Here is a 19,470-nt window from a genome sequence, read left to right on the forward strand (position 1 = left end):
CCTTTCTCCCCCATAAAATCTCAAAAAGCAGACATTACAGAAATTTACATGTTACTGTTTCTGATTTATCAGGTTAAATTCTCTCTCAAAATCCCAGAGAGTTAGTGCTAAGTAAAAATGTGGATGATGTGAACAGTTTCTAAGAAGGGTGGATTTCCTAGGAACCTCTACTCATTGTTAGGTACAGTGTGAAAGTAGTCTGCTCTCTGTCCCCATGTCTTTGTTAACTGTGGCCAGACAGCTGTGATGATTTTGAATTATATGAGGGGGTTTACAGTTAATTCACAGATCAAGTTTGTACATTTTGACTTGAGTCTTAGATACTAGTTTTCTTCATTATTCTTGTGTTATCCAGCCACACCACGTTCCTTCAAGTCCTAAGTATTGTCTAATTGAATGGAGACCTGCCTATCTTCTCTGCTTTAGTAAAGTTTTCTTTAGGTATGATTTGCCTATCTCATCCCTTTTTTCCTCCTTTTTTCCTTGAGTAGATTTGAAAGTATTAGCCAGAAGTTGTTCTCTGGAGCATCAAAAGAAGAAGGCTGGGCTTACCTGGTCCCACTTGATTAGCTAGCCCTTACTTACTGCCTCTAGGTGGATGAAACTCAACCTTGTAACATTTTCATGCAGATTATTTTTATTTTAAAAGGCTGAATTTCCATTTTGACAAGCCTTATGATGACTTGATTTAAGTAACTTAATCTTTGCATAGAGCTTCTCCATACATCATATTCTGTTTTTATGATTTTGGGGGAAAAATGAAAGAAACAAGGTGTAAAGGCCTAAAATATTTAAGTGAAAATGTCGAGGAAATAAATTTAATGCAATCATGCATAACATTTTTCTCATGTCAGTACAATGAAACACCCTAAAACTCAAGGGCCATTTCAAACATTTCAGTGCAGTTGCTGATATTTTATAGTATTTACTGTGTAATCAGGGCTTTGTTCATGAAGTCTTTGCCTATACCTATGTCTTTAAGAATTTTACCCATTCTATCTTCAAGCAGGGTAATTGTTTCTGTTTTTATGTTTAGATCTTTAATCCATTTCAGTTTTATTGTGGTGCTTGGTGAGATATAGCTCTACGTTCATTCTTAGGCACATGGAAAGCCAATTTTCCCAGAACTATTTATTAAAGAGGCTATCTTTTCCAGAGAAGGTGTTTGGCCCTTTTTCAAAGATAAGGTAGCTGTGTGTGCTTCAAGTCATTTTTACATCCTCTTCTGTTCCATTGATCCTCTATTCTGCTTTTTCCCCCCAAACTATGTTGCTTTTATCATGTTTTAGTATATCTTCAAATATCAAGTTATAGTATAACTTCAAATAGGAGACTATGATGCCCCCTGCCTTGCCCTTGTTACCCAGAATTGCTTTTACCATTCTAGATCTCTTCCATATGAATTTCAGGATTGTTTTAGGATAGTTGTTTTCTAGTTCTGTGAGGTATGGTATTGGTATTTTGATTCAGATTGCTTTAAATCTGTATAACACTTTGTGAAACATGGCCATTTGAAGAAAGCAACAACAGAGTAAAAAGACAGCTGACAGAATGGGAAAACATTTTTTACCAGTCATTCGTCAAATAAAGGACTAATGTCTAGACTATATAAAGAATTTAAAAAACCAGAACCCGCAAATTTAAAGACCCAATTCAAAATGAGTATTTGAAATGAATGTATAGTTTTCAGATGAAGAAATACAAATAGCAAATAAATATATGAAAAAAGGTCAATATCCTTAATCATTTAAGAAAATGCAAATTACAATACTGACATTCCATGTCATTCCAGGAAGAATGGTCGTCATCAAGAAATCGACTAATAACAAGTTCTGTCAAGGATGTAGGGAAAATGGAATCCTTCTCCATTGGTGGCAGTGTGAATTGGTGCAACCACTATGGAAATCAGTATGGAGATTCCTCAAAAACCTCAAACTAGAGTTCCATTTGATCCAGCTCTGCCCCTTCTAGGTATCTTCCTGAAGGAGTTAAAAGCATCACACCACAGTGAAACATCCATACCCATGTTTATAGTAGCACAATTTATGATAGATAAATCTTGGAAACAACCCATATGCCTATCAACAAATGAATGAAGAAACTGTGGTTTCTATGTACAATAGAATACGACTCTGCCACAAAGAAAATAGATGAGTCATGTTTAGATGAATGGCTGCACCTTGAGACCATAACTACAAGTGCAATAAATCAAATACACATGTCTAAATATTACATTATTTCTCTTGTGTGAGAAACCAAAAAGATAAATAAAGTGCAAAATGGAGCTAAGATATTGGAAAATAGGAAGAACACAGTCATATGGGAAGGAAAACAATGCAGGGGGAAGGGAAGGGACGGAAGGGAAAAAGAGTCAAAAGGAGAATGAAGGAAAAATGGAAGCAAAGCTTCTGTTAATGGAGAGGGGAAGAGGTTTGAAGGGAGGGGAGAGGGGTAGAAAACAAAGAAGAATTAAGATATGCAGAGGTACAAACTCCCTATGGTTAATCTAATCATTATGTATGGCAAATATGCACTAATAAAAAAGGTTCAGAAGAGGAAAATTTTTCTACAGGCCTCAGTAATACTAATGCTAATTGGTATATATGAGGCAGGTGCATTGATTTTATTGTGGTCTCATGTTGATAGACCTCTCCAACTTTAATGTATTTTATTTGACTGTAAGTGACAACTTGGCATAAGAGCAAGCGAAAACGCAAAATTCAAAACATGAGACATGATCCTAGATAACATAAAGGAGAATGGAAGAAATCCTATTTATTGAAATCCTTTTATATGCTATAAGGAGTGCTAATTTACCAATTTATTGATATTACCTTACTTTGTAATTACAACACTAAAAGAGACAAGTACTACATATGTAGGAACTGAGGGGGTAAAGAAGCTACATTGCCTAATTTTAGGCATTTTCTATTTTTGAAACTATTTGGACATCCTTAGAAAAAATATTTTTAGAAAAGGGAAGCTATGGTTGTGTCTGAACAACTATTATACAACATATGTTTATATAAATTTCTCAACCTAGAAACTACTGACAAAGTTGTCCAGATAATTTGGTGATTCGGATGGCAAGGATGCTTCCTGGTCTTTCCAGCTTTCATCACTAAATGCCAGTCGTACCCACCCACCAGTTAACAAAAGTGAAACCGTCTCAAAACATTCCCCAATGACACCTAGTAGGCAAATTTTCCATCTCTGAGAAACTGTAAAATCTCAATGATCTCTTTACAGATGTGTCCAATTAAATAAATGAAAGAATGACACAGGACATCTGAATTTGTGTTAGTCTTTGTCTTCTCCAAATGAAAAGATTTTGGAACAGCATATTGGAAATATTTTGGAGCAGTCAACATCAATAAAATTTAAAATGCTATCCTGCTTTTAGAATATTTAATGATGATAATAATTGTAGATCAGCACTTGTATAAATCAACATTTTTGAAAATATAAGTACCCTCAGCTCCATTCACTGAGTGAATCATGGGTAATAAATAAGCCATGCATTATGTCACAAAGCATATGCTGCCACCTACCATTAATGATGCCACTGCAAACAAGTTAGAACTTTTTAATTGAACAAAATGAAAATGCTAACAGACTGCAGTTGCCTGCATGATATGGTCCTGAGTTATCCAATATGGCAGTAACTACCCAAGCCGATCGCTCCCCTTCATCCATGGGATAGAGATATAGGTAATCTGAATTGATATCCGATGTAAGTGGAGAATGTTTGATGGAAGCACAGCACTGAGAGGGAAATTTGGTGTAAAATATGTAAGTTTTATATCGATAACATATATGAAGGTTAATCCTGGAGTTAATAACATTATATAATTAAAATATCACCTTCTTAAATATTGTTATGGTGATTAAGCATTTAAAATTATGTATGTGGAACGCATTTTTGGTTTTAATATATTTCTATTAGATTAGCATTGGTTTGCTCCCTTTATCATATTTGCCATGAGGACTTTTTCTTGTTTTGAATATTGAGTGTGATATTCATAATAATAGTAATAAGAATATTATTATAAAAGTTAATTGCGAGGATTCAATAATAAGCTACACGTGAAAGTCTTCAAAACAGTGAAACACATTTAGAAACTTAGATTCTGAAAAAAAATGTTATTAGGAACAAAAAGAAGTTTCCTGGATTTTAGATGATTTAGACTATAGAGTAACCTTCTAATTGCCATGACTGAGTGCTCCCAAAAGTCAGATATGGTTGCAGATACTCACAACATAAAAAGACAATTTAGGAAATAAAAAGCCATAAATTATGCTTCTGTTTATAATTTTAAAATAATGAGACAATGCTGGATGCTCTAAAATCCCTCTGAATATATTGCGCTGTGCATCTGGAGTTAGATGTTGATGCCAAGATATCTCTTCTATTATTAACACTTTGATATTTGTAACATTATTTACTCATTTGTAGAATAGAGACCATTGTGCCAATCTTAATGAGTTGTTATGGTTAGAAAAGCTAGTCAATAAATTATCTGGTAGAGCGTGCAATAAAAATGCCATTGAACAATGAAATAAAAACCGCTATTTCTTCTTCCTTTTGCCCTTGGTATGATCATCACTGTTATTAGAACTACTATTATGTCAGGGTTTATATAATGTGCCTCACAGATAACAATCACAAAATTTAGTTAATAAAATGACGAGTTACTTAAGGAATAAATGAATGAAAAATCATTCCAAATGAAAACATAATAAAAGAAATTTCCATTGAATATTGTCACCTTTCAAATGTCTACTTTTTTCCATTTAATTAAAATCTGTTCATTTGCTTATTGAAATTAACATTAGTAAATGAATTAGGCTTTACTTTTCTAAGAATTTAAAATATAACACTACTTCAAATGGGTATTGCTGGTAAGATTGTTTTTCAAGAATTATTTTGCTCATTGTGGTTTTTGGTAATAAATATTTATTATTTATTCTATTATTTATTCTTTTAGGTTTTCATTTTCATTCTACTTGTAAAATAGTCAAGAAAAAAGGGGTCAGGAATATATATATATAAATATGCATGCAATCAGAAATTAAAATATTAAACTGTTTACATTTCTATAGATCTGTTTGAAGGAATTTGAAAGGATTATTACATTTTTTCTTTGCTACTATGATAAATGTAGGTTTACTGAACTGAAACTTGATTAGTTTTAATTAGCATAAGTGGAAGTCCTTTCCCATATGTTGCATATTTGAACGCTACACCAGTAGGCCTGATGGGCTCCTGTAATGCATATAAAACATTCATCACAGAAACACTGGCAATGATTAATCTGCTCAATGCAATACTATTAGAATATCATAATCCTTCTGCATACATAACTCTAAGAAATTTAATTCAAGTCATGACTACTAATAATCAAATTCAGATATAATAATACCAAAAGGATAAACTGCTTTTAAAAAGTCAGAAGAATATTACAGTCTGTGCCACTATAAACATAGGTGCACATATATATCTGTGATATGATTCTTTTAATTCTTTTGGAAAGATACCCAGAAGAGGGATGGCTGGGTCAAATGTCCTGCCATGTCAAGAAACAAGATCCCAATAATGAATGTAACTGTATTGTATACCTAAAATGTACCAATAAACTCAATGAGGGGAACAAAAAGTCAGAAGAATACACTAACTTCTTAAAATATAGTTGATTCTGACAAAAGGTCTTTAGTATAAAAATAATATCTGAAAAAAATACTACCTTTTTAAACATTTTATCATAAAAATATTTAGTCCAAGAAAAAACTAAAATTGACAATCAATTTAAAGGTTAATCTTCAGTAAATGATGAAAATTAAAGACATAGACATAGAGACTGTTTTTTATGCCTCATATCTAATAACTAAGTTTCATCAGGAAGTACAGAACCTTTTAGAATGAAAAGAAGTTGGTTTAGTATTGACAGTAATCACTGAGACACAATGCTACTCTCTATATACAAATAGATGTTCTGCCTACAAAATTTTTATCAAATATAAAAATAAATACAAACTTTTTATTGTGAAAAGCTACTCTTGTTAATGAATTCTTAACTAACTTTGAGAATTTGAAGGGTTAATTCAAATTTGTGTACAGAGTTCAGAAATACAATGTTTTTACTATGGTTGCCACTCCACAAACAAGAGGAAATGCATCTCATCAGTTTTTAAGATTTTCCTACATAAGCCCTTTCTGGTAGAGTCCTAATTTGAAATTAGACATTTTTGTTGAAAACTTTTACCCTTACATTAGAATCCTCCTTATTACATCCCAAATAGAGATGAACACATTTATTATAAGTTAGGGGTGTGTGTTTTCAATAAAACATTATTGTTATTATTATTATTTATTTTTTTGCTAACTGAAAGAAGTAGCTCCTAAAAAAACGGTGTAAAATGCAAAATGTCCATATAAAGAGATGGGGAAAAGAGCTCTTATCTCTGTCCGAAATATTTCATTTCATTACTTCATAACAATGAACACATCATCATTTACATTTTTGCTCGTTTTTTCTTTTTAATACTCCAGACGATTTGCCCTGTAGAGTAAGCAGTAGAGGGTACTTACTCTGGGGGAATCGGGGAGGGTTGTCGTTGACATCCGTCAGTGTGATGTTCACTGTGGTGGTCCCCGATAAGCCCCCCATCTGTCCGCCCATGTCCTTGGCCTGGATGACTACTTGGTACTGCTCCCTGTTTTCTCTGTTCATGTTTGGTAATGCAGTCCTGATGATCCCTTAAAAAACACAAATGCTTTCATTATCCAGAACAAAAAGTCAGAAGAATACACTAACTTCTTAAAATATAGTTGATTCTGACAAAAGGTCTTTAGTATAAAAATAATATCTGAAAAAAATACTACCTTTTTAAACATTTTATCATAAAAATATTTAGTCCAAGAAAAAACTAAAATTGACAATCAATTTAAAGGTTAATCTTCAGTAAATGATGAAAATTAAAGACATAGACATAGAGACTGTTTTTTATGCCTCATATCTAATAACTAAGTTTCATCAGGAAGTACAGAACCTTTTAGAATGAAAAGAAGTTGGTTTAGTATTGACAGTAATCACTGAGACACAATGCTACTCTCTATATACAAATAGATGTTCTGCCTACAAAATTTTTATCAAATATAAAAATAAATACAAACTTTTTATTGTGAAAAGCTACTCTTGTTAATGAATTCTTAACTAACTTTGAGAATTTGAAGGGTTAATTCAAATTTGTGTACAGAGTTCAGAAATACAATGTTTTTACTATGGTTGCCACTCCACAAACAAGAGGAAATGCATCTCATCAGTTTTTAAGATTTTCCTACATAAGCCCTTTCTGGTAGAGTCCTAATTTGAAATTAGACATTTTTGTTGAAAACTTTTACCCTTACATTAGAATCCTCCTTATTACATCCCAAATAGAGATGAACACATTTATTATAAGTTAGGGGTGTGTGTTTTCAATAAAACATTATTGTTATTATTATTATTTATTTTTTTGCTAACTGAAAGAAGTAGCTCCTAAAAAAACGGTGTAAAATGCAAAATGTCCATATAAAGAGATGGGGAAAAGAGCTCTTATCTCTGTCCGAAATATTTCATTTCATTACTTCATAACAATGAACACATCATCATTTACATTTTTGCTCGTTTTTTCTTTTTAATACTCCAGACGATTTGCCCTGTAGAGTAAGCAGTAGAGGGTACTTACTCTGGGGGAATCGGGGAGGGTTGTCGTTGACATCCGTCAGTGTGATGTTCACTGTGGTGGTCCCCGATAAGCCCCCCATCTGTCCGCCCATGTCCTTGGCCTGGATGACTACTTGGTACTGCTCCCTGTTTTCTCTGTTCATGTTTGGTAATGCAGTCCTGATGATCCCTTAAAAAACACAAATGCTTTCATTATCCTTACTGCATTGTCAATCATAATTAGTCCTCAAGTAATATTTAAATAGGCATTTTTGCTACAAACTTTTCTATAAAAATTGTAAATATGCTTCTATATATTTTTTTGCTTGTATTATTTTTCTACAGAATGATCTAAACATACATGTAAAACAGCAAAACATATATTCCCATTAACTAACTCAATTATTGAGCTTTGAATTTTTAAATATTTGCTTATGGACTCATCAATCTTCTTTGGGTATTAAGATTTTGCTCTTGTTTCTCCCATCCTCATTTTACTTATAACAATTATAAAGATGATTACAATAATAAACACTAATTTATGATTTCTGACCTGTTTCTGGCTCCACAGAGAAATATGGCTGCCCTTGAAGAATGCTGTAAATGACTCTGGCGCTGTTCCCATAGGAAGGATCATCGGCATCTGTAGCTGTGACTTGCACCACAGAAGTACCTGAAGTATCCAAACTCAGTTTAGTTCTGCACAGTACCAGAAGGAGGAGCAAAAGCACTGGTTTTCATTGAAGACTTGAATGATTTTTGGCTATAGTATGACCTCTTCAAGAAATATTTATATATAATTTGGATGAAAATCATATGTAAATATATACACATGCATACATATGTATGTGTATATCTATGGATACCCACTTATACATATAGTACTATTAAGGAAAAATCTGAATTTGGTTACATAATATGCATTTAGCTATCAGGAGTATTTTTAAGCAGGAAATAGATAATGTTACATTATTTCAGAATATAAATGTGAGAACTTTACAAATGCTCAGATTTGATATTTAAATCCATTTTATATGCTAAATTTCATTCATGTAAAGGGCATATTTAACCACAAAGGAGTAAGTGTGCTCTTCTCTCTCTCTCTCTACACTAATTAACTCTAAAAATAATTAGCATGTGCTCTAGAATACAATTTTATGAATAGATTGAATTCTAAATTTAGAAACAATCCAAGATGATCACAAGTTCGTGAGCTACTAAAAACTCTCTGACAAAGTTCATGTTATTTAGAATCTATTTATCTATTTATAGTAAAGTGGCAAGCAAATGTCCTTGGGAAACAGCAAAGTAAATCCCAAATAACAATCTCAGAATAATTCTTTTGAAAAAACAATTTAAAAATGTATTAAAACAGTTAAAAGTAAACAAAAAAGCACCAGAATGATTTCACAAGGTTCACCTAATTTATATATATGGGATGTGGATAAAGTAAATATCTCTCTAAAAGAAATAATTTCAGTATTTCTTGATGATTTTAATTTTTTGGCTATGATCCTTTATTAAAAATTAAGTCTTAAAGTTATTTTACTACCAATAGAACCTATATTTATTTACATTCTAAAGGAAATTCCATTTCTTAATAAAATAATTCTATATGTTTATGCTTTCCACTTTTTAACTTTTTGATTCTTTTGTAGTATGTCATTAGTTGTTGGACTTCAATTGGTTTATTTGAATATGAGATTTCTGACAGCAGAGCCTTGTATACAATAATTTTAATGAAAGATATACCTTAATGCATAGGAAAAAATCAATAATCTAATCAATTCACCATTTTAAATATGTAGATAATTCCAACAAATAATTTTGGTGAATTCTGACTAAATATATGAATGAAACTCTATTACATCAATAGTATTCTTAATGTATTATCAGCCCTATATAGCTGTGGATTCTACATTTCTTTGTTCAACCATTCTGTTAGGAAAAACATTAAGAAAAAACTCCTCTGTAGTGAACCTATATCGAATGTTTTTCTTTAAACAATAACAAATACATTTATGTTTTATTCAGTATTACAAGTAATCTAGAGAAGACTTAAAATATAAGGGAGGATGTGGTTATGTTGTATGCAAATAAATATTTTCCTACCTTAATTAGGAAATTGAGCACCCAAGGCCTTAGATTTCCTTGGGTGGGGAGGGGGCTTCCTAGAATTCCTGTCAAAAATACGGGCAAGTATATTTATAAAATAATTGTGTTAAGAGTTTCATACAACTGTAAATTTTCCAAAGTTGTGGGATAAAATTTTATATTTTCATAATTTGCTACTGATGACCAACAGTATTTTCTTGATAGAGTTCTGCCTATATACTCTATGAATGTTTAAAAATCCAAAGGAAATGTAAAATGCAGCAAAATATTAAATATGTGCTACTGATAGGGAACAAAATAATCATTGCAATGAAGTCATCCTACTGTAAGAATTTCTTAAAATTAGTTTTAAACTTTGTGAATGCTTTCAGAAATATAAATGAGCTTACCTACAACGGACATTTCAGGAACACTAGCTGTATAAATTTCTTCTGGAAATGTTGGCTCATTGTCATTGATATCGTGGATTTTGATCACAAATTCAGACTCTGGTTCTACTGGCCTCAGAGTTCTCCTGTTAATAGCTTGTGCACGTAGAGTATAAAATGCTTTTTCCTCCCTATCAATTCTTCTTGTGGCATGAATATCACCTGTTTTTTCATCAATAATAAAAAGAGTGCCAGCTCCATCTCCAGATAAAATATATTTGAGTGATCCATCTCCTTTATCTTGGTCTGAGTGAAGCTAGGGGAAATAAAAGCAGTATATTTGTGATAATGCCTGCAGGTATATAATGCTGAAAAAATCTCAAAGAAGGTCCTTCAAATCCCATCACTGAATAAGGGGGTCACTAATCTCTGTTCATGAAATGAAAGAGTTGCATAAGTTGATCACATAGACACACTTTAAGCACTACGAATAGGCTTGTGTATATCATTGTTATTCTTATTATTTAAATAATAAAATAGAATAAGTAAAAATAATAATAATAAACCAAACTCCCTTGTCTGCTTTACTCGGTGTCATGGTTTGGAATTGAAATATTTCTCAAAATTCTAATGCATTTAGAGCTGAAGCTTCCAAAGGTTATTGGACTATGAGAGCGCCATTCTCAGGGGTGAAATGCTGCAGGATGAGTTCACAGATGAATGCGTAGTTGTTAGGGGTGGAGAGGATCCCTCTGGAGCCTAACACAGAAGGTATATTCTTGCCCCTATATCCTAGCTTCTCAGTCTGCTTTTCAGCTTCCCTGGTTTAAGTTTCTTCACACTTCCTTTCCATTTCTGCCTTATCTAGCTGATCCCAGACAACTGGACTCTTTGAAACCACAAGTCAAGATAATCTTCTCTCCCTTACCTTGTAGATGTCAAATGTGTTTCTTTCAGAGATGTGCACATGAGCAACACACATGGTGAAAAACCATTTCATGGTAAATGGATTAATGAACACATCAGCTGTCAGTCTTGATTTGTTGACATAAACATTATTGTCTAATCTCTTTCTGGGAATGGAAAATTTTTACTGTCATACTATGCAGGAAGGATAAGTTTATCATTTATTATTGTGTTTTTGTTGTGTAAATACTGGTATCTTGGGATTTGCAAGTTAGGAAGAGTTGTATAAAGCATTGCTCCTACTTTAGGAAAACTGTACATAGTTCATAAAAAGATATGGACTGCCTCACTAAAGTTTGTGGGTTTCAGAGAAAGAGCACAGATAAAGAAATGTCAACATAAAATGGATATATATATATATATATATATGTATATATATATATATGTATATATACATATGCATATATATACACACACACATATATATGTGAAAGGTATAAATCTAATAAAATGTTCAACCAGCACATGAAAAAATAAGGAATTATAAAATAAAATATATTCTAGTCTCCTACCTTGTCAAACCCATCTTTGCAAAATCCTGAAAGAAAAAGACAATTCAAGACCAGTCTGCTTCTTTTTCCCTTGCCTATGCACAAATACAAACACACTCAGTCTTCTGGAATGAATTAATCACATCACAGAGCTTTGTGTGCATTAATATGGTTATCTCAGCCCAGTGCACAAGACACTGCTGTGCAAATACTACTCTAGATGCCTGTGTGTCATGTGCAAATTTCATTTATATTGTTTTTTAACAGTTGTCTACCTGTACGCACAGCCCAATGCTGGTATGTGCTACACTAGCCCTATGCCAGCTTGTGCTAGTAAGTTTGCTCTCTGGGAGGCTGATTTAGAAAGCAAACCCTCCTAGGATCTAGAAGTGAGCTCATGTAGGTTGGGGTAGGGAATAATGTATCCCAGGTGCCTTGTAGATATTCGGGAAATTTAAACTGGTTCTAAGTGGGTATATCCCCAGCCTACCAGGAGAATTTTATTCTGAAAGGAGAAGTATGGGCACAGGGAGAACAAAGCTTGGCATTAAAAAACACAAGGATTGCCAGGGATTTAGCTCAGCGGTTCGGTGGCCTGCCTTGCAAGCACAAGGACCCGAGTTCAATCCCAGGTACAAAAACAACAACAACAACAACAACAACAACAACAACAACAACAAAAAACACAAGGATCATAATTTTTTCTAAAGTCCTACCATTCATCTGATAAACATTTAATATGCTAGAATTAGAATTCTATTACTCATAATAAGATATTATACTTACTTTAACCATGTTATCTTGACAAATATGTTTAAAGCTTTAGATTCTCTTAAATGTCTCCATTATTGTCATTGCTGGATATACAAAATAATTCCCTTTGTTTAATTGATTTGTAGTAATTATCAGTTAACTGTTGAGTCTGGATAAAACTCCACTTTTATGATTTTAGGATGAACAATTCATTATTTCAAATATAATGGATAAAGAAAACACTAAAATTTTGTAATATCTCTAGATAAAAAATGAAGAAATCATAGAATAATTTTTACTGTGATTTTAGCTATTTATAAAAATTCAGAAAAAATATGCCTTTAACTAAAAAGAAAAAAATCTCTCAAAAGTAACATATATCTATCTTGTCCAGGCAACCACTCTCAGAAGTCACAACACTGGTGCTTTTTCTTAACTGAAAATGCACAGAATTGCTGAGAAACTTTCTAATTATAAGCATGTGTAGCACAGTAGTAATTTTCCAAATCACAGCTCTACACATTGTAAATTTCTTATTCTGTCTGAGAATCAAAATAATTTAAGAAAACACTACTGGCATCATCATTCATTTGATCAGATAGTTGTGCTTTTAGTAGATAGATCTGATGTTTATTGTCCATTCATTCAGTAGTTTCAATTGAAAATAAAATTATTGTGATAAGAGTCAGGTACATCTAAAATCAAATGAACAATTTCATTCTGTTTCTATGAAATATTTAAACAAGGTGTGTAACAGAAATTCATGGGATAAGTCATAAGAATGACGGAGGATTTCTTCAGCACGTAATACCCAAACTACCCAACAAAGAAAGAACAGAAGTTTGAACAGAAAAATATTTTATATTTCATAAATATTATATCTTGAAACATTGCATGTATATGGAGCAGAAATTTGGAGAAGAGGAAAAAAGAAAGAATCATGGAGAATATTAAGTCTTATACAGCTAGCCTGATCAGAAAAGATGTAAAAAAGGTAAAAATGGTGCGATTTTAATTTTATATGCTGAATTGCATAATATAAATCAAAGAGAGATTGTTATCTTCACTTACACTACTGAGCGTGAAAATTAAATTTTATAATTGGACCACGTACTGTGAGAGTTTCTTTTGGATTAGGAAATTGAACACGGTAGCAGAAAAATCAAAGAGATGAAGGTGGCAAGTCAGACGGCTTTAAGCACCAGAAGATGAAACTATGTCTACGTTCTTTGACAGGATTATAATTAAGAGAAGAAAATGTAACCTATAAATTTATGAGGTTTTCTGTTTCAAAGTTGGATGCATAATAAATCTTTCCTGAACCATTAGATATCTTATTAATAATGTGTACTTTTAAGAAGTCCTTTCTTCTCTTAGAGACAGAGAAAAAAAAATACTAACGCAAGAGTGAATGATGAAATGACCTTTGGGTCTTCACATGAGCTTAAATTGAAGGAAAGATTATTTTAAAATCCTACTGTAGAAACAGAAGTAAACTACTACAACAGACATTTGCTATACACATAATGAGTCAGAGAGACGAATTCATATTTCTCCTTAGACTTGGGGAAGTGTTTTCTCTCAAAGATAAAATTGATGAGTTGCAGAAACCCAATTCTAACAAGTCTACTGGTGCTAATGATTTACAGAAGCAGCTCCAAAGATTAAGGCAGGATATAAGCAAGGTATGAAGGGTGGAAAGGACATAAGGTAATCATAACTAAAAATTATGCTTTTAAGAAGACTGCAACTTCCAGGACCCAGATGAAGTTAGCCAAGGCAACACTTATCCTATATCTGTATTCTCTTGGTTAAATTAGTGCTCCTGTTCTTCCAGTCTCAACACATCCAGAATTCTTCAGAGATGCTGAAAATCCACATGTTGTTTTAACAGAGAATGTAAAGAGCAGGAGCCTGATCCTAAGATAAAGGAACAGGTTGAGAAAATCCAAAGAATGCTTAAATTAACAAGAGGAACCAAACCAAGCAAAATCAACACAAAACATACCCATACATGGAAAATGGGCTGGTTACCTTATTTTTTTTCCTCATTGAGTTTATTGGTACTGGTTAGGTATACAATATAGTTACTTTCATCATTGGGATCTTATACTTCTAGAGGATGTTTCTTGGTTCCTATGTTTTGCCCATACCCCTGCCCTCCCTTCACCCCTCCACCCTTCCTGGTATCCTTTGAGGTGGGCCACATTAGCTTGGGGTTTCTATGCTTCATGACAAGCACAAATGTTCCTTCTTCCAGGACTAAGTTAACCCATTTTTCTGAGTGTGCCCTAAAGTCTCTGCCTAATTAATCCCTTCCTACTCTACTAAGAGTGAAATTTAATCTTACAATGGGACGACATACTGTGAGAATTTCTTTTGGATTAGAAAATTGAACATGGTAGCAGAAAGTCAAAGAGATGAAGGTTGCGAGTTAGGTTCTGGTTTTAACCATCAGGAAATGAAAGCATTGTCTACATTCTTCCCATCTGTGCCTCTTAATAACGTGTCACAGAAATTCTTTTTCCTCTCTGAGAGTCAGTGAAGCTGGAAACTAACTTTTAAAAAAGGGTAGGTTAATCTCAGCATTTCTGCTTTGGAACCTTTCAGACCCATTCCAGTGACAAGGTGAGGATCATTAATTACTGTCTGCTACTGAGGCTTCCCTGTTCTCTTCAAGCTTTCCTTTACTACTTCAATTTTCTCCTTCTCTGTTTATCTGCTCTCATATTCTACCACAGTTACCCTCATTTCCTGTATGTTAGATACAATTTTGTTTGCCATTCCAATTCATTTACTAAGATCAGAAAACAACACTTAGAAATGCAGCCTTTGTATTGGCCTTTTTTCAATTAATTTAGTTTTTTGATACATTTGAGGTATACATGATGTCACTCATCGTGGAGAATTTGTAAATGTACATAATATACATTGAGTCTTGTTTATTCCCATTCCCCTGCTGTCCCCTCAGTCCCTCTTCCCCTCCTAAATTACAAAAGCTTTTTTATTACTCTCCTTTATTCAGATAACAGACAACAAACAACATATGAATTAGCTAAACATTTAACTGAATAAAGTCATATTAATACTATGGAGAAGTTGGGTCAATGTATCATATGTCAAAAACCTACTTTCTGAATATCTATTTTCAGAAAATAACTTGAACAAAGAATTGTCTTGCACTATTCCATTATATGAAGCACTAAGTTTTCTTTAAACACAGAAAAATATTAGATCAATGTGGCTTTAGTTCCTTAGTAACACCTGCTTTCCGGTGTGAAACATTTGTGTCACAAATCTTTAAGAAGAATTTATGTTAATGCTGACCTTTTCTTTCCATGTGGAAAGCCTATTAAAAATTCACAACCTGCTGTGTTCCTCGTAAATTCACAAGCAGATAAAGGACATGGCAAGATACATGACAACTAATGAAAATAGAACAACTGGTACTGCACTGCACATTTAAAAGTCACTTTCCTATGGCTTAACTTTTTCTTTATTTAATAATAAGTCATGATTAATTTTACTTTTAAAGAGTAGCTTCAATATTTTAAAACTAGCAATCAATTGACATTAAAGAAATAGCATAAACACAAATTATTTACTGAATCCTGGAATATGGCATATCTCTGATAATTTTATAACACTTCTGTAAAGAATTCTCTTAAGATATAGCATAAAGTTTGTAAGATAAATAGGATCTTGTGGTTACCAAGATTAGAAACAAGTACACACATGCACACACACATGTTTATCTATTAGAAATCAATATATATAAGAAATAGCATAAACACAAATTATTTACTGAATCCTGGAATATGGCATATCTCTGATAATTTTATAACACTTCTGTAAAGAATTCTCTTAAGATATAGCATAAAGTTTGTAAGATAAATAGGATCTTGTGGTTACCAAGATTAGAAACAAGTACACACATGCACACACACATGTTTATCTATTAGAAATCAATATATATATAATGAACCTTGTTTTACTTTCAAGGAACTATAATCAAGTAACATAGGAGAGGTCACTTCTAAATAACCAAATTTTTATCTCACTGTTCTGTAGAATGTAAATTCCAAGAACCACATTCCAGTAAATTCAGTGTCAGGTAAGGGTCAGCTTTCTGGTGTACCTGTGGAACTGGGACCTTCTATACCTGTCCTCAAATGTCAAAAGGGCCAATGGTCTCACTTGGGCCTCTTTATATGTGCACTGATTTCAATCGCAATGGATCCTTCACATACATAATCTTATTACCCCCCAAAGGCTCAATTCGTAACACAACTCCCTTGGAAGGTAGAAATTCAAACCATGAATTTTGGTGGGAAACAAATTTTCTCACTGTACTAAATTTTTCTCTCTGCCTTTCAGTTTATTTTCATTTTCTATTGACTCATTAAATAAGACATATTTAATACTGCATAAAATATCAATTTATCCATCTTTAGTGTACATGCATTTTAAGTAATTTGGTACCATATGAAAAACCAATAAAGGATTTCACCTTTGGCTAGAAAAAAAAATTAAAGAACAATTTCGCAATACTGTGTTTTGCTGTCGTTGTTGCTGTTGCCTTCTGTTACTGGCAGTCAGGTGTGGCGCTACTAAGCTACATCCCTGGCCTGAGAAGCATTTTTAAAAAGTGAAAATTCATCAGTATTGTCAGTAAAATATTATTAGCTCCAAGGAATATATTTCTTATATTGTGAGATTATTTCCCCTTCAGAATATTAATGCTATTTGGCTCCAGTCCAAAAACTGAAACAATATAGTAGAGGAAACTTGAATGATACGAGCCTACTTCTCTGAGAGGTGACTTTTGATGACTGAATCAAGAGAACTATAATATGAACTATCTGAGGTTTACAATTTATATTTATTTTATCATGTCCATTAACCAAAAAATGTTAGAAATTTTTAAATGGAGATTCCAAAATACAGTGGTCATTTTATGTTTCATTTTCTCTCAAGCAGGCAAGTTATTTTATGGTTATTTTAAAAATCCACAATGTGACAAACATATTATTCTATTCTGGTGGTTTCGACATTAGCATACTGATGTAATTGCTCCACCAAGCAATATTTTATCGAATGAAAAAACAAAACATTGAATCAAATAAGCAAATTGGCTTTCAGTAAAATACTTATGAAGATTGCCTAGCATCTGAACACAGCTCAAAGTATATGAAAGCCAGTGAACACAATATGGCCAGAAATAACTATGCAGTTACTCTTATTGTTATGCCTGATAAATTATGAAAAGGAGAAGGATAACAAATGTTGACCTGGAATATATAAAGTTTACAGTGTAAGAACAGAAGTTAATTCTCCAGCTGCAATTGCTTCCTTCAGGGGCGTTGTTCTAATATTAATAATATAGGAAAGTACAGACTATTTTTATGAATCTCATTGAAACAATTCTTCCTTCAAAAATAGAAATGGGGATAAGAAATAAAACTTATCAATGAAATTGATTTGCAAAAACAATTGAGATAATTTTAAAATACACCATATCATGTACAGGAACAAATTTCCTATGATGAGTGCTATCATTGTAGGTATATTTGAAATATACCAATAAATGTTTTGCTGTGAAAATATACATGGTATATATGATTTAGATGCATAAGTATTTTTCTCAACAGCTCCTTTCTGGGACCAGAGGAATATGAAAGCATTAAATGATAGATGGGAACTAATATCTGCATACATTTATTCCTAGACAAACAGAAATTGACATGTATTTCATATATAAAAGAAGTTTCTAGAGATCTTTTCTGAAAAGAAAAAAATCCATTGAAATCTGCTGTATATAACTAAAGACTCTTCTTCTAAATATAAAGCTAGTTAAAAATTTGGTTTTGTACTTATGAGCCTGCCCCTGGGTTAGATGAATCTGGGGTTTCCTGGAGAGCTACAAGCTCTTTGGAGGTACTAAAAATTAGTCAAATCCCTTCACTAGATAAGGCAGCCCTTTAGCAGAAAGCGCTCTAAAACTTTAGAAGGCATCTCCTTCTGCAAATGTTGCTAATGCACATCTTGGAGCTCTTTGAAGGTAGATAGTCCCAATTTAAGAATATTCAAGTTGCAAATTTTCACATACACCAGCCATTGGGTTACGTACACCTCGGGTTTGAATTTTTTTTACATTTCTTCTTGTATTTGTGTGTCAAAAGTTTATAAGACTCATTTTTTCAGATTTACACACAAATCTGTCTTATGAGCATTCTCCAAGACTGGAACTAATTCTTAAGCCTGGGACGTACTCTAGTCAAAGATATTGAGCTTACATCAAAGGCATTGACTTTAGATTTTCATATACTTACTTTACAAACAGAATCTGCTCCCGAAGCCAACATTTAAAAAAAAAAATTTTAATGACATTTATAAGACCTCAAGTGACATGTAAAATATACAGTAGACACACTATTTCTAATCTATTAGATTATTCTTTGGAAATAGTTATTGAGGAATTATTTTAGAAAAAGTTAATATTTTCTGAATTGGTATATTCCTTTGTACAGTTACTAAATTTTGCAAAGTATCATCTTGGGGCCTGAAAATAATATTAAACATTCAAATAACTTATATTGTCAAAGCTTGGAGAACTTTCCTCAGACATTTTGGTTTTACAATATAGGAATATATAAATAGCTTCCTAAAATTTTGTTTATAAAGTGTCAATAATTTAAAATCAAGAGTTTCAATTCTGATTACTAGGGTGAGAAAATACTAGAAAGTAATTAGTAAAGGAAACTCATTTCTATGAGTGGTAAAATCGCTTCTGGTGTAATTTCAGTCATACCACAAATTGGAAATTGCTGAGGGGATGAATGAAGCACATTTCTGTGAGTGTCACAGAAGCATAACCGTGGGTCCTACATCTGGACCCTTCTCCATTCCTCTCCGGCATGGTTTCCTTCTCTGATTCCCTTCAAGCAAGGTGTGGTTGGCTACTGGTAACAGACCTTGGTGTCATCCACGTGATACTGGTTTTACAGGCATGCTGATGGCGAGAGGTATGGGGGTCCAGGAGGCTTCCACTGAGATTCAAAAGAAATTCTG

General features: G+C 32.8%; 1 protein-coding gene across 3 annotated transcripts in view; it reads right to left on the reverse strand.

Moving 5' to 3' along the window:
• The window catches only part of Cdh10 (cadherin 10), a 172,586-nt gene that overhangs the window by 38,001 nt on the left and 115,115 nt on the right, over positions 1-19,470 (reverse strand). For 2 of the 3 annotated variants that reach the window (XM_019207452.2, XM_010623791.2), the window contains exons 3-5: positions 10,211-10,505; positions 8,260-8,379; positions 7,729-7,896 (exon numbers count right to left, since the gene is read on the reverse strand). In XM_019207452.2, the coding sequence (XP_019062997.1) occupies positions 7,729-7,896; positions 8,260-8,379; positions 10,211-10,505 (583 nt within the window). Of the gene's footprint in view, positions 1-6,589; positions 6,754-7,728; positions 7,897-8,259; positions 8,380-10,210; positions 10,506-19,470 lie in introns of those variants that run through there. The other variant, XM_019207454.2, reaches the window with a different exon arrangement.

Source organism: Fukomys damarensis, unplaced genomic scaffold (assembly GCF_012274545.1).
Source record: "Fukomys damarensis isolate Sample0158 unplaced genomic scaffold, DMR_v1.0_HiC HiC_scaffold_1, whole genome shotgun sequence".
Taxonomy (NCBI): domain Eukaryota; kingdom Metazoa; phylum Chordata; class Mammalia; order Rodentia; family Bathyergidae; genus Fukomys; species Fukomys damarensis.